Source organism: Drosophila kikkawai, chromosome 2L, assembly GCF_030179895.1.
Source record: "Drosophila kikkawai strain 14028-0561.14 chromosome 2L, DkikHiC1v2, whole genome shotgun sequence".
Lineage (NCBI taxonomy): Eukaryota > Metazoa > Arthropoda > Insecta > Diptera > Drosophilidae > Drosophila > Drosophila kikkawai.
In genome coordinates, this window is record NC_091728.1 from 5,763,582 (window position 1) to 5,779,162 (window position 15,581).

At 44.5% G+C, this 15,581-nt stretch overlaps 2 protein-coding genes across 2 annotated transcripts; one reads left to right on the top strand and one right to left on the bottom strand.

The window, feature by feature from the left end:
• Positions 1 to 2,029: 2,029 nt before the first annotated feature.
• On the bottom strand, positions 2,030 to 5,555 carry LOC108074503 (uncharacterized). The gene is made up of 2 exons (XM_017166580.2): positions 5,498 to 5,555; positions 2,030 to 5,121 (listed from the first exon to the last, which is right to left on the bottom strand). The coding sequence occupies exons 1-2, from the start codon at positions 5,553 to 5,555 to the stop codon at positions 2,120 to 2,122; spliced, it is 3,060 nt and encodes a 1,019-aa protein (XP_017022069.1). The 3' UTR covers positions 2,030 to 2,119.
• A 1,069-nt stretch (positions 5,556 to 6,624) lies between these two features.
• Su(dx) (Suppressor of deltex) lies at positions 6,625 to 13,421 on the top strand. Its single transcript, XM_017166691.2, has 7 exons — positions 6,625 to 6,892; positions 9,018 to 9,291; positions 9,357 to 9,499; positions 9,565 to 10,716; positions 10,780 to 11,702; positions 11,762 to 11,960; positions 12,022 to 13,421. Exons 2-7 carry the CDS (start codon positions 9,102 to 9,104, stop codon positions 12,289 to 12,291), a joined length of 2,877 nt encoding a protein of 958 aa, XP_017022180.1. The 5' UTR covers positions 6,625 to 6,892; positions 9,018 to 9,101; the 3' UTR covers positions 12,292 to 13,421.
• The last annotated feature ends 2,160 nt before the right edge of the window (positions 13,422 to 15,581 follow it).

The following is a 15,581-nucleotide window of genomic DNA, read 5'->3' on the forward strand; positions in this document are numbered from 1 at the left end:
CTCGCTTTGGGGTCTATTTCACGACTCTTTTTATATGAATACATCTCTGTATATATGTATTGTACAGTCCAGAGTGAGAGTTGGGAGGAGCGTGAGTCTCAAATCAACAATTTCTAGGCGGCACAGCAACGCGTGCTCAGGCATCCCGTCAATGCGCCTAAATTGATGTGTGTGCCAGTGCGTTTAAACAATTATTAGCGACTAATTAGAGTATGGATAGCATAGGAAAGGGCCTCAGATGAGTGCGGTCGAAGGAGAAAGTGGATTTTACCTAGAAGTGTGCACAGAAACTGTCACTTTCTAGACAGGCACACGCGCCAAGACAAACAAAAAATAGTAATAACAATAATCTCTCCGGGCAGGGTCAAAAGCAGCATCTTCATCTGGCATGGGTAATTGTATCTACGGGGTTGGAGCCACCGCAGCTGAAAGTGAAATCTAAGAACCACAATAAGGTACATAAAGAAAGGCTCTGCCCTTTACACTTTTGCTTTTTAAATTATTTTAACTTATGATTATGGCTGTTCGTTAATGTTTTCTGGAAGTAAAGAAAGGGTTTTCCGGTGCCCTAAAGAGTGGTTTTTGTTTTTTGTGGAATTAGGAAAGGGTCATCGATATATAAATAGTTTTATTCTAATATATAAAAAGTATAAAAAGAAGTTTACAAATATTTTTTTATTAAAACTTTACATTTTACTCAATGCCATCCCACTACGCTAATAAGCGACCTGTGAACCAGTCAACTCCACTTGAGGAAATCTTTAAATATTTTCTCAGTACATCAGCACTCAGTTTAATGCCAATTTCAATGAATGAGTGTTTATAATTAAACTAGATCTTCGAGTGTACAAGCGTAAAGCGTTAGCAGTTTCATGTAATAATAATGATGATTGCCATAGGGTTTGTATTTTTTAAACTTGAAATTTATTTCTTAAAACATTTTGCCGGTGCGAAGTCAAAAACACAAACAACATGTTTTCAATTTCTACAATATATTTCAACGTCTAAAAATAGTTTAAAAATGTTTTTGTCTTTAATAGTTCACACTTGACTTCATGCCAATAAAGATAATCATAAAATTAAACGCTACATGTCATCCCACAATTTTTTTTACTACTCTACTACACAGCGTAAGAAAATCTTTAAATATTTTCTTGGTACATCTGCACTCAGTTTATTGTCAATTTCAATGAATCAGTGTTTATAATTAAACTAGATCTCTGAGTGCACGAGCGTAAATGTCAACTGTTTCATGTAATAATAATGATAACCATTTGGGCAGCGCACTAAAAACATAAACAAGTAAAAGCCTCCATGGAGACATTAAAAAAGTGAAAATCGAGTGACTAAAAACAGGGGCGGAATAACTCCGAAGGGCAAAGAACTTTAATGTTATTTTAAATAATATGAGCTGTGGGAAGTGTTGTACATATAATAAATATATTATTTATTATGTTAGTGCTGCAATTTTTTGTGTGTTTTTTCCGCTTTCTTAACAGGTTTTATTTTAAGCGTAACTATGGTGTACTTAAGTAATGTTGGGAACAAACATAAACAACTGATTTTTAGATAGAAAAAATTTCTGTAGGATCACATTACTTCATACTTTTATTGGATAAATAATTATGAATACAAATTAGTTATTTTTTATGAAATTATAACATTTAGGGCAGCAAAATAATGTAATAATTTAATTAGTAAACTTTCTGTAAATTTAAAGAAATAATTTATTAACATACTTACTATAAATTCTTTGAAATACTTGTTTACTTTTACTTTATTATTTAATTTTTCCATTTTTCCCTTGAGCAATCAAACTCCGCTCCTGACTTTTAGTGACCGCCTGGCACATATCACGTTCGGAGTCACTTTAGAAGGTCAGTTCTTCAGGCTAAAAAGCCCAGAAACCGGAAGGGCAAGGTCTTATTTGGTCTAGAACAAGCTGAAAAACTTTCCCAAAAAGAAAACAAAGACGCAGGTATATTTCTTGGGTTTATTTTTTTCGTTCCAAAGTTTAATGGGTCTCGTTTTGGTCGCAAACTAAAATTAGAATAAATAACTTAAATTTAGGTGGCAATTGTGGAAAAATTCTCAACAATATTCTCCAGATTCCAGGTGATTAGTCGGTGCACTTGGTGGCGAGTGTGCAGAGCAGGGTCTTGGGGCAGAAGAGCAGGCCCTTGGAGCAGCTCATCTTGTGGCCCTTCATCTGGCCCTGAGCATTCTTGTAGCACACAAAGTAGCTGGAGATGGAGGTCTGGTCCGGGATCTTGTCGCCCTCCTTGCAGTAGTATTTTCGCTTCTTGGCCGGCGTCGAAGAGGACGCGGAGGAGGAGCTACTCCCGATATTACCCCCGAACCCACTTCCAATATTGGCCTGGATAATGGTGGGCCTGCTGGTGGTGGTGGCTAGCTGGATATCCGGCAGATTCACCACATACGAGTCCATGGGATCGCTCTCTATGTTGGAGGAGATGCCAGGCCTGTCATTCTGCTGCTGCTGGATGTTGCTGCTGCTGCTACTCCCATATTGCTGGAGGAGATTGGCTATGCTCTGGGCCTTCAAAGCGGCCTCCTGCCTTCTCTTCGCCTCGTTTAGCATCTTGATGGTCTCCATCTGGAGCCGCCTATTGGTGTCTATGGTGTAGCCACTGAAGGCAGGCATCACATTGCCACACTGAGCATAGGTGGGGGCATCGCAGATCCTCGTCTGCTTGTTGAAGCCGGTGTAGGGAGGGCAGGAGTAGGACAGAACCTTGCCATCCTTCTTGCTGCACACAAAGTACCGGGTGCAGTCGGTCTGATTCGGCTGCCTTACCCCCGGCTGGCAGGTGATGACCTCCACATTGCCCAGATCACTCAGCCCAGAGGAGGTCTTGGTCATCAGCGGGAGTATGGACTTCTGGAAGACATCGAGGCTGATAAAGTTCCCATTAAAGTTCACCAGCTGGCCGTTGGGCGAGGAGGAACCGCCTCCCGGATACTTTATCTTCTCCGCCGTAAATGGATTGAGATTCGGACTGCTGGTGAACATGCTCATCTCCATGTTGCCCTCCGCATCGCTGTAGATGCTGCTGCCCATCGTGGGCCTGGGCATATACGGGTGCTGCGGGTGTTTATGGTGGCTGTAGCTCTGCTCGAGATACCCGCTGCCAGGTGCTAATTGCTGGCTCATGTCGCTGCTGTAGGTCAGTACGTGAGGAAGAGTGTTCCCATTCCCGCCGCCGCCAGCTCCCGAAGATGAAGCGCTCTGGTAGCTGGCCTTAATCAAGTCGTCATCGCCCATCATCTCCATGCTTTCGATTTTCTGCGAATTGGGTCGAATGGCCACCCTGTCCGCCTCGATTTGTCCGGGGAACATATCCATCGGCCTGGGCATGTTCATCGAGGAGGGATAGCTCTCGGTGGGCTGGTACACCCTGTTGGCATTGTGCTCGCCCAGATGCGGACTCGGCGTGTAGTAGGTGGCCACCGTGGCGGCCGATGGCTGGTGCTCGAAGGGTCGCGGAGTGGTCAGTGTGTAGTCATTGGCAAACGGAGACTGGGAGCCGTAGGAGGCGTAGGTACTCGCCATCGTTGTCATCGAAACCGGCCTGGCCGTGGTCATGTACTCCATTCCACTCGAACTGGACTGATGCTTGTCCATGCTGGGGTACACACCTAGGCTGTTGCCGTACGTGTCCAACACCTCCTTTTCGCCGGAACTCGTGCTGGACAGGTGCACGGGGATCACGTTGTTGTGTATTATCGTTGTGCTGGGTTTGTTGTAACCACCACTGTTGGAGGAACTGCCGGACGAGGAGTGCTTCTTGTGCTGCATGTAGTGGCCACTCAGGGGAGCCGGCATGCCATAGTACTGCTGGAAGGGATTGCCCTGCGGCGACATGAATACCGGCTGCAGGATGGGCTGGTAATAGCCATTGTAGCCGGGATTGGGCAGCACCTTGGGCAGATTTTGGGCAGCTATCATCTGCTTGGACAGCTCCAGAACGGTCTTCAGCGTGTCCTCGGATATCTTGGGCTCGTGGTCGCTGTACTCGTGACTCTGGGCGGGATGATGGTTGGCATAGGCACCCTGCTCCTGGCTCATCCCGTAATTGGGGGGCAGGGCAAACATCACGGAACCCTCGGGACGATTAACCACTATTTGTGAGTTCGCATAGCCCTGGCCATTGGAACCGTGAGCAGAATAGGGCAGGGCGTTGGTCAACATCAGCTTTGTCTCTGGCTCCAGACGGTGGTGACTCAAGTGCTCCTGAAGGCGAGTCTTGTTCGAGTGCGGCTCTGGCAACTTTGGAGTGGTCACCGGCGCCTCTGTGGTGCTGCTGGTGGTGCTGGGAGTACTCTGCTCCAGGGGATTCATCATCTCGTAGCGATTCTTGATGTCAAAGTGAGCCAGAAAGGCGTTCAACTGGTCTGGACGCATCTCCGCTTGGGGTTTCTCGGTCTTCTGGTACGTCTGCTGCAGTCCATCGATCAACTGGGACAGTCTCTGCAAGTGAGCCGTCAGGTTGGGATCAATGGGTGATCCCGGCTTGGACAATTCACTAACTCCGGCCGCCTGCTTGAGCTCTGCCTTCAGCTTCTCCACTTCGCTTCTGTGCTCCAAGCTGGGCAAAGTTTCCTCCTCCTCCTCACGGTTCTCGGGCTTCAGGGGAGTCGGTGATGATGCCGGAGGTGGTGAATCAAGTTCCACCAGCTCGCCGTCGCCACTAGAGTCAAAGTGGTGACTAGAGGAGGGATCCTCCTCCGCATGGAGCTTGCTCTTTCCCACCGGCTCCTCCTCCTCACTGCTTAGAGTGGAGTCCAAAACAATCTCAACCGTGCCATCATCCTTGTGAGAGGAATCGCTCAGCAGCAGACCCGCCTCATCCAAGTCGTTGACTATTAGTATGTCCGCATCCGGCTTCGATGGCGACTGCGTGGAGCTCATCTCGCTGGGCGTAATGCACTCCCAATCCTCGCCAGGCAGAACGCAGCTACCGAGGCTGGACTCGTAGACAAGACCCTCGTTGCAGCGGACTGGAACCCAAACGTGGGAACTGGAGGGCAGCTCCCGGCACTTGTAGAAGGCATCACAGCGCGTCTTGTGAGGTCGTGTCTTTTCGGGGCAGGGTTTGCCTTTGGGTTCGGCCAGAGTCCGGAAATAGGAAAAACAAAGAAATGAAAAAGAAACACGTCAAGATGGTGTAAAGAGTTAAGTTCATTGGGAAATCCAACCATTTTCGCACAATTTTCTTTAGCAGTTTTGATAATTTGTGGGAAATTTCCTTTTTAATATAATGAAAATATTATTAATTGGAAGTTTAATTTATTCTTAATATATATTGAAGTAATATTTAATAAATATTAAAATTTGTAGGGAGATTTTTAACTATTTTTAAGTTGAAAAGTCAACAAAAATAGTTAAATAATTTAACTGAAGTAGGCAATTGGTAAGATTTTATTTTATATTATAATTTAAAAACACTTGCACTTGCTGGTCGATGTTTTGTACCTTCGGAAAAGTAAAACAAGGCCGACGTAATTATCGCGTAGACCAGCAGCTGCCTCATTGCGTATCCTTTGGTCGCGTAATCCTTTCGTAATCCGTAAACCGTTAGTGCGACTTCCGCCTCTGCTTCGCTCAAAGCCCGCGACTCGAATGACTGAAGATCCAGAGCGGACGGCACATTAAATTTTCGATCATTTTCACTTCCAGTGACGACGCGGTTCTCGCTCCGAAGAAGCTCCAACGCGAAGCTCCAAAAACTCGGAAACTCGGTGGCAATGTGTGAAAAAGGCTGAAGAAGCTAAAGACACCGAAGTTTTCTTGGCGGAGAGCGGTCGCTCTCAACGGAACTTGGCGCTCGCATTTAAAGCGGCTGCTAAATAATTGTTTAAACAAATAGTTGTCGTTTTTTGTGGCTGGAAAGATTGGGGAATCTAGGAAATTTCACTTTTTGTGCGCAGTTTGTTTGCATTAAAAGTGCAATAAAAAAGCAAAGTGAGTGTATATTTAGTAACTGTTAACGGGGCCGTAAAGATAAACTAATGAAGGTTTGATTATTTATCTAACATAATATTACGACTTCACATAAATTATTGGTTTATCAACGCTCAGACTGGTAGCATTTTAAAAACTTAATTTAGAAACTATTATTTAATTTTACTTTATTGTCAGCTGCAATTTAAGCACGGTAGTTATATTTATTTTATAAATATTTTGCTTTCTATAATAAAGACTGTTTATAATTTATACTGTCTTACAACGGAAATTAATTATTTTAAAATAAAATCTAAATGTTTATACATTTTTAAGTTTTTAAAATATACAAAATAACCATTTTCTTTGATTTATATTTTCATTTTACAATAATTATTGAATTGAAAAATAAACAAGAAATAAATAAAATAATAATAAAATGTCTTTCATTATAATATTACGTGACCTTACGTAGCTTGATCACGTTATTGCTTAGCAAAGTTCCCACCCTTCTCGACAGTTACCAGACTTTTCGTTCACCAGAGGTTGTAGTATCAGATGTGGTTCGAATATCAGATGCGGTTTGAGTATTAGGTGTGGATTTTTTAGGTGAAATTTTTCACTTTTGGGAATTTTTTAGGGGTGAAAGTTTAGTGCATCTGGTAACACTGGCCCTACTGCAAGACGAAGCGAACAACAATAACAAATAAACAATTAGTGCGACAAAATCAAGTGCGCGCAAGTACTTAGACCTAGGGAAAACGCGGCAGCGCCAACGGCGAGTCCAATGCAATATTCCACCCACCAATTTAATTGCCAGGAAAACGGAATCAATCAAGAACCCTCACACACACACACGCTAGCAGGAGACAACAAACACAGACGCAAGTTGTAGGAGCAGCAGCAGCAGCGAAGAAGAAGCAGAAGGTAAGGCGACGGCAGGTAAAAGAGGAAGAATAAAACGAAGAAAAACCCAGAAATTGCAAACAGAAAACACCTTTTGGACACTTGGAATTTCCATTTGCAAGCGGTAAAGCACCTGCATCTGCGAGTGCGAGCGAGACAAGCGTCGCGACCTTTGCCTCAATTACAAACGAACACTCAAACACATACATGCACGAAGAGGGAGTGATGGAGTGGGAGTGGGAGGGGTAGCAACTTTTTTTTTTTTTTTGGCGTTTGGCGTGCGTTACATGACCACGAATATATTCGGTAAAGTGGAAAAGTGTAAGTGATAGTGAGCAACCTGCGTCGGTGTATGGGTGACTGGAGCCCATCGGTCGATAATTGTCCCACGTCAAGGAAGTTCAAGTGCGGGTGTGTGGGGCCCTCCTCCCCCGCCCCGCTGGAAAGTGCATGATTTATTGACAGCTGTTGCTGATTACTTGTGCTGTGTGTTTTTCGCTTTTCTTCTTGTTCTTGTCCCCACAGATAAATCCCCTTTGTTCTCGCATTATTGTTGGCTTCCTCCGGCCGGGTCCGGTCCGGCTGATAAACACACAAAATATCCGCCAATGATAAGCTAGCAAGGCGGAAAGTGCGTGCTAATTGCATTCTAAGTGATCACATGTGATGTCTCAATCGAAATTCATTCAAAAAAGTTTCCAAAACCAATTGCAAAAGATTCGCTGCGAGCAACTGCAAATGTTGGCAAATCAACAACTACAGTGAAAGCTTGCTATGGTGAACAGATACTTGGCAAGGTTTTAAAAAGGGAAATATGTGTACAAAATTCTTAAATTGTAATAGTAATTTAAAGTAAAATGGTTAAATATCACAGATAAATAAATAGGTTAGCTCCTTCATAAAGAAGTTCAATCTTACTGTAGAAAAGAACCAATTAATTGCCTTGCACATTTGTTTACGTGGAAAAAACTACTTAAATAATCATAATAAAAAACTGCAGTATAAGGGAAATCGCAACAACTGGACGGTCGGTCGCCCAATCAATATGCAATGTTCATTCAACAATTGAAACCGAAATCGAAATACTGTGTTCATTTACCGTTTTCTTTTTCGCGTGGTGTACTTGTTTTTGTTGATGAGTCACATAGCATGCCACATAGTATTATTATACAATCTATTGTGTGTGCATTGGTCTGGGTGTTTGCTATCAAAATTATAGATGACCAGCAATCGGCGGGGAAATTGTACAAAAAAAATGTACAGACAGCCGCGAATTATGGCGAAAATTAATACCACTGGAAACAGTGCTTCCCCAGAAACGTAAGGCTGCAATAAAATTTATCAGGAAATAAAAGCAAATTCTTAACCAGTGAAAGTTCTACAGAAACGTAAAAATAAATCGAACTAAAACCACCCAGCCATAAATAAATAATTGTGAGATATACAAAAACTTTATTTTATATGCATTTGTTTATCAGTACACTTTATTTAGTTTTTTACGCTCCCTCACTCATACTTACTTGGTTTGTTTTAAGTTGAGGCTTAATGAAAACAAGTCACAAGTTTATCTAATTATTACTTATTTTTGTTCTTTGTCCTAAGTCGACATATTATGTGGCTGAAACGCACTGTAGCTATAGCCACGAAATTAAAGCTGGAAAAGCGGTTGCTACCTTCGGTTTCGACGAGTTTATAACTCGAAAAAAATAAAATTAGAGGCTTGTTTGTTAACAGTTTTGTTGCCTTACTGGCGTTTACACTATATACTACATATACCCTATATCTTATCTGCGGCTAGTCGCTTTCATAATGATATAGAACTGTGGCATTATCTCGCTCCCAAGATTAGGTCTTAAAACTTGTCAAGAGCTAAACGCGTTTAAAGGGAACTGCAAATATAACATTGTTTTTTTACCCGAAGTATACTCAGTAAATAACTTGTACACATTAGTAAGTTAAATTAAATTTTATTTAGTGGAAGCTTTTAAAATTGGTATTATTAATATGGAAAGTACTTTTACGTGTGGAGGAGAGTCATTATTTGGGCAGGGTTCCTGACTTATCTTATCAGCTCCCAAACACGCAATTTCCCATTCGACAGTTCCTCTGCCAATACACCCTGCTTAATATTCGCTTTCTCTTTTAGAGCGACAGCTCCCCGAGGCGCTGAAGGTCACTCAACAAAAGGCAGTAGCAGGAGGAGGAGACGGACCACACATACAGCCCCTAAATGGCCGATGGAAATGGGCTGCCAGCGGGTGCAGCAGCTTCCGGCGGCATGGAGGCCGGCGGACAAACAGTGAATGGAGCCACGACGTCTTCCAGCCCCAATCCCACCTCAAATGGCGGTTCGGGATCGGGTTCGGTGTCGGGGGCCAGTGGGAGTGCCAATCAAGGATACTATCAATTAAGCGTGACAAGTAAGCAAACACAGAACAAAAGGAACGAAAGTTTACAATTAATTATCTTCCGGAATCCCTTTTAGTCGAGGAGGCTTCTCTGCGCAACAATGGCTTCCTGAAGCCGAATCCCTACGTGGAGCTCTTGATCGACAACAAGAGCAAGCGAAAGACGGACCTGGTTAAGAACAGCTATCTGCCCAAGTGGAACGAGGAGTTTACAGTGCTGGTGAGCGGCTAAATACTCGAAATTTTACTTGATCACAACTTAATCCATTCCTCTTTCTTACTTAGATCACGCCCAACTCCACGCTGCACTTCAAGGTGCTGGATCACTCCAGTTTCCGCAAAGATGCCATGCTGGGCGAACGTAGCATTAACCTGGCGCACATCCTGCAGCACTACAATGGGCGCTGCGAGTTCCTCGAGCTGACCATTGACCTGTTCGTCACCAGCAAGTCGGACAACCGGCAGACAAAGAGCGGCGAGCTGGTGGCCATCCTCAATGGCCTCAAACTGGACATGAGCAAGCTGCAGATCCAGGGAGCGGCGGTCCAACAGAATGGCAATACACCCGTCCAAGCGGTTAATCCGGCAATGGTCAGCGATGCGGCCGCCGGCCGTAGCTGCATGATTTACGGCGGAGTGCGTGCACGGATGCGACTGCATTCGAGCAGCGGCAATATCAATGGCGGAGAGAACCGCTCACCCTTGGCCAATGGTGGTACGGTTCCCAGAAGATCTGCGCCAGATCCACCTGTGTGGGAACAGCAGCAGCAATCGCAGGCTCAGCCGCAGCCCCTGAGAATGGTCAATGGGAGTGCAGCGGCGGCGGCGGTGCCACAGACAGCATCGTATCCCCAACAGCCGCCAGCTCCTGCACTTGCACGACCCCTGACGCAAGTCTACGGAGCGCTACCGGAGAACACTACGCCGGCTGCGGTTTATTTGCCAGCTGGAGGACCGGCTGTGGCAGGTGCCGCAGTTGTGGGAGGTCCCATGGAGCAGACCGTGGGGGGACTGCCGGTGAGCCAAAGCACGGATCCGCAACTGCAGCCACAGCCGGCGGATGATGAGCCATTGCCCGCTGGCTGGGAAATTCGCCTGGATCAGTATGGCCGGCGGTACTACGTGGATCACAACACCCGTTCCACCTACTGGGAGAAGCCGACACCGCTGCCCCCTGGCTGGGAGATAAGGAAGGATGGACGGGGCCGTGTCTACTATGTCGATCACAACACCAGGAAGACCACCTGGCAGCGGCCGAACAGCGAGCGTCTGATGCACTTCCAGCACTGGCAGGGACAGAGGGCCCATGTGGTGTCTCAGGGCAACCAGCGGTATCTCTATTCCCAGCAGCAACAGCAACCAACAGCAGTGACCGCCCAGGTCACGCAGGACGACGAGGATGCACTGGGTCCTCTGCCCGATGGCTGGGAGAAGAAGGTAAGCGGAATCGCATATTTTTCCAGCAAATATCTCTGAAATGCAAAATATCTTTGTAAACAGATCCAGTCGGACAACCGGGTGTACTTTGTGAACCACAAGAACCGCACCACCCAGTGGGAGGACCCGCGCACCCAGGGCCAGGAGGTCAGCCTAATTAACGAAGGCCCCCTGCCGCCTGGTTGGGAAATCCGTTACACGGCCGCCGGCGAGCGTTTCTTTGTGGACCACAATACGCGTCGGACCACCTTCGAGGATCCGCGACCGGGAGCACCCAAGGGAGCCAAGGGTGTCTATGGCGTGCCGCGTGCCTATGAGCGCAGCTTCCGCTGGAAGTTGTCGCAGTTCCGGTATCTGTGCCAGAGCAACGCTCTGCCGTCGCACATCAAGATCACGGTTACGCGTCAAACGTTGTTCGAGGACTCTTACCACCAGATCATGCGACTGCCCGCCTACGAGCTGCGGAGGCGTCTATATATCATCTTCCGCGGCGAAGAGGGCCTGGACTACGGCGGTGTGTCGCGTGAGTGGTTCTTCCTGCTCTCGCACGAGGTCCTGAATCCCATGTACTGCCTGTTCGAGTACGCAAACAAGAACAACTACAGCCTGCAGATAAACCCCGCCTCCTACGTGAATCCCGACCACTTGCAGTACTTCAAGTTCATCGGACGCTTCATCGCGATGGCCCTGTACCACGGCAGGTTCATCTACAGCGGATTCACCATGCCCTTCTACAAGCGCATGCTGAACAAGAAGCTGACCATCAAGGACATCGAGACGATCGATCCGGAGTTCTACAACTCACTCATTTGGGTGAAGGACAACAATATCGACGAGTGCGGGTTGGAGCTGTGGTTCAGCGTCGACTTTGAGGTGCTCGGCCAGATCATCCACCACGAGCTGAAGGAGAACGGCGAGAAGGAGCGCGTGACGGAGGAGAACAAGGAGGAGTACATCACCCTGATGACCGAGTGGCGAATGACGCGGTAAGTATCGCAGAGTACTTTGCTTTACAACAGCAAATTAAGTAATAGGGTCATTGCAGTGGCATTGAGCAACAAACCAAGACGTTCCTGGAGGGCTTCAACGAGGTGGTGCCCCTGGAGTGGCTCAAGTACTTTGATGAGCGCGAGCTGGAGCTGATTCTGTGCGGCATGCAGGACGTGGACGTGGAGGACTGGCAGCGCAACACTATCTACAGGCACTACAATCGCAACTCTAAGCAGGTCGTCTGGTTCTGGCAGGTTGGTTTTCCTCTTAACTTATACATTTGTTTTCTCTAATTTTAAATAATTGTGACCGCAGTTTGTGCGCGAAACGGACAACGAGAAGCGGGCCCGCCTGCTTCAGTTTGTCACAGGAACGTGTCGCGTCCCGGTCGGTGGATTCGCCGAGCTGATGGGCTCCAACGGGCCGCAACGCTTCTGCATCGAGAAGGTGGGCAAAGAGACGTGGCTGCCGCGCTCCCACACCTGCTTCAATCGGCTGGACCTGCCGCCGTACAAGAGCTACGATCAGCTGGTGGAGAAGCTGACCTTTGCCATCGAGGAGACTGAGGGCTTCTGCCAGGAATGAGTGGCAGTCGATTTGTGGTCGGTTTGTTGATTAATGTTTAATTCCAGTTGAGCGCCTGCGTTACCGTCCCGCGTACCCTTACCCCATTTTCCATTTTCCCCCTATTCGTCGACCATATGTTGCGTTAAATAGTTACTGTTATTATTATTATTATAAAATACGTATATAAATTACTTACTACGTGTATACAGTACACACACACCTATGTATATCTGTCTGTATTCCTATGTTCGCTAAAACCACCTAAACTGTGTGTACGTACAACTAGGCCTTGATTAAGTTTAGTGCCGTCATATCAAACGTAGTGTGTTACAAATTTGTATTTTAATTGCTCTTTTTGTATTCGTCTCCGTGATTTGTCAGTTGTAACTTTATGTCTCCAAAAATTCCCCGAAAAATATCATAAGCCTTGTCGGTATGGCGATTTATTCAAGGAATAGTTGCGTATACAAACCCTCCGTTTTGGCTCGCTCACCGCAATCGCAACCAAATGTTAAGTTTTGCCATAAGATTGCACTCTGATTGCTTCTAGTTCAATTGTACAACGAGCTCTGGGCTTGCAGTGTTTTTAAACCACTTTATTGGTGAATTTATATTTATATTTATACGCCTATGCTCCCATGTAAATAGTTTACTCGACCGAATTCAAATTGTTAACGAACTGGGCTTGGTTTACTAGCAAACTGTTTTAAATTGTTCAATTGTTTGTCTCGTGTACACAACAACTTTAAATGGAAACTATATATTTTAACTAACACACACAAATACGCGCAGGCAATATCCTGTGGGAACTTGAAACACCGCAAAACAAACAAAAAAAAAATATATGATGTTAGGTTTTAAACAGGCAAAACAAAAGGATACACTTGAATCAATAATACATTCAAATAGCAATAATTGTTGTTAACAAATCGAAGAGGTGGCAGCGATGCATCAGATACCACATATGCTATATGCTATATATGTATGCAGCCTAAGACAAATCGGAGGACAGGGAGAGCGGCGTATATGGGGTTGATGATTGTGTACGATTACATATTAAATATATATTATATATTAAATAGATTTTATTTAGTTTAATGCAATGTGTACTGTATTATATGAAATAAATGCAAAATTATTTAGTGATACATGTGATGCATATTATTCATGGTACCCCGAATCACTTGGCTGTGTCGACATTTGCGGTTGCTTTTCGCTTAGTCAGCTGCCAAATCGCTGATGCTGCAATAAATTTAATTATTTTAAGCGCACTTTTCGGCCAGAGCCTGCATTTTTCATAGCTCGCAATTAAAATGTATATCAAATATGTACAAATAACATTTTCACGCCAGTCGCGTCGACGAGTCTCGTTTTGGTCAGCCGGAGAAGTAGTTACTAGTTATCCATGCGGCCACAATGGACCGATGATAGCATCCTCATTATCCTCGGTTGCCTAACCTACATTTTTCCAGCGTTTCCTGCTCTCAGCGTGCGCTCAAATTTAACAACTTCTCTATTATTTATTGCGGTTAAATTGCAATAGCGCAGCGCTCAAAATACAACAACAAAAAAAGGAGGTGTGAGCCAACGGCAAAGTGGCAGAGTGCACTCAGAAATGTTTTTAATACTTATTGTAATTGTTTTTCAAATATTTTTAAGCAATCTCATTTTCTTGGAAGCCATATAATCCTTCCTTCTCCCCAGCATTAAAAATACTTAGCATTCGCTTTTTTTCCTTAAAAAATATAAGGAAAATATAGGGAAAAAATATATTCTTCAGTTATTCACATATCCATTTATTTTTACAATGTACTTGCAGCAGCCCCCAGCAACACCTTTGCGGTCCTTGTGGGGGATTGCTCGCTGTAGCCCGCTGGTTCCCAATCCCTGTCTTCAGGCTCCACGTTCTCGTTGCTGCCTGCTGGCTCCAGTTCCGACGCGTGTGTATATTGTTCCGTAATTACGCCCCAAATGGGCGGTGTCACGGGTCGGCGGAGGCAGCACCTTTCGGCGCCCACCTGGGAGCCCGGGTCCAAACCCGATCCCATGGTAGGTGCAACCAATTTTCACTTTCATCCATGATTTATGTATGCATTCCCGGACTCGCCACCACCATCCATTGCAATGGAAGCCGTTTTTAAAGTTAATAAAGGTAACGTGGTGGAGTGCCGCCTTTAATTGCTGAAGAATGCCCATTTTTGGTTTCCATTTATCCGATCTGTTGGGGTTGAGGGAAATTGGTAGACAACAATACTATAACTATATGAGTTATGGTAATGTGGTGATACGAGTTCAGTGTTAAAATCTACTGGTAAAAATTTGGTATCTAGAATAATGGTAATCATTTATTCTTTAAATTTTGAAAACTTTATTTTAATTTAAAACAAGAAAGAAAGCTAACTTTGGCCAGCCAAAGTTTGTATACCCTTGCAGGTAACAATTAAAATATATCATAACTAAGCCAAAAATGCATTAATTTCGATTCGGAAAGCAGTTTTGTGTTAGTTTTTATTAATTTAAAAAAACTGCATACAAAATTTAAAATTTTAAGAAATCCAAATTTTTGGACATTTTTGCTAATTTTAATGATGTAACCCCTTATCAAATTTCGCAAAAATTGCCAAAAAATCGATTTCCTCCGGACATGTCTAGAAAGATTCGCATGTTAATGCTGATCAAGAATATATGTGGTTTATGGGGTCGGTAATGCTTCCTTGACTTGGAAAAATATTATTTTGTATTATAAAATCTGATTTTTTATATTAAAAAAACTTCTCGATTTTTTTCATCATTAAAATTTTGTCATGCACTTTTGACTGATTTTTTATATTAAAAAACTTCTCGATTTTTTTCATCATTAAAATTTTGTCATGCACTTTTGACTTAGGTTTGATTTTTTTAATATTAGTTTTTTTTCCCAAAAACAATCCTTTTTTAACTTTAATTGCAGGATGCTGCCAGGAACTCAAAGCGGATGCCGATGGCGAGACAGAGAGCATTGGCAAGGAGGATCAGGACGAGGAGGAGCAGAAGCGGACCAGGTGCTGGGGCAGCACGACGAGGGTGCCACCAAGACCGAGCCGAAACCACTGGAAACGACCTCCGACATTTCCACATACCTCACCTTTTTGACTTATGAGGTTGCGGCTTTTTTTTTGGGTGGGATAATTTAAACAGGATCAATAGAAGGTCATTCTTGCGGTGGACAATGGAAAAAACATCAAATATTGCAAAATTGCTAGATCAGCATCACTGGCAGTTAGTAAGATGCCATTTTGTCCCAATAATGCAAAATAGCTAGATGAGCA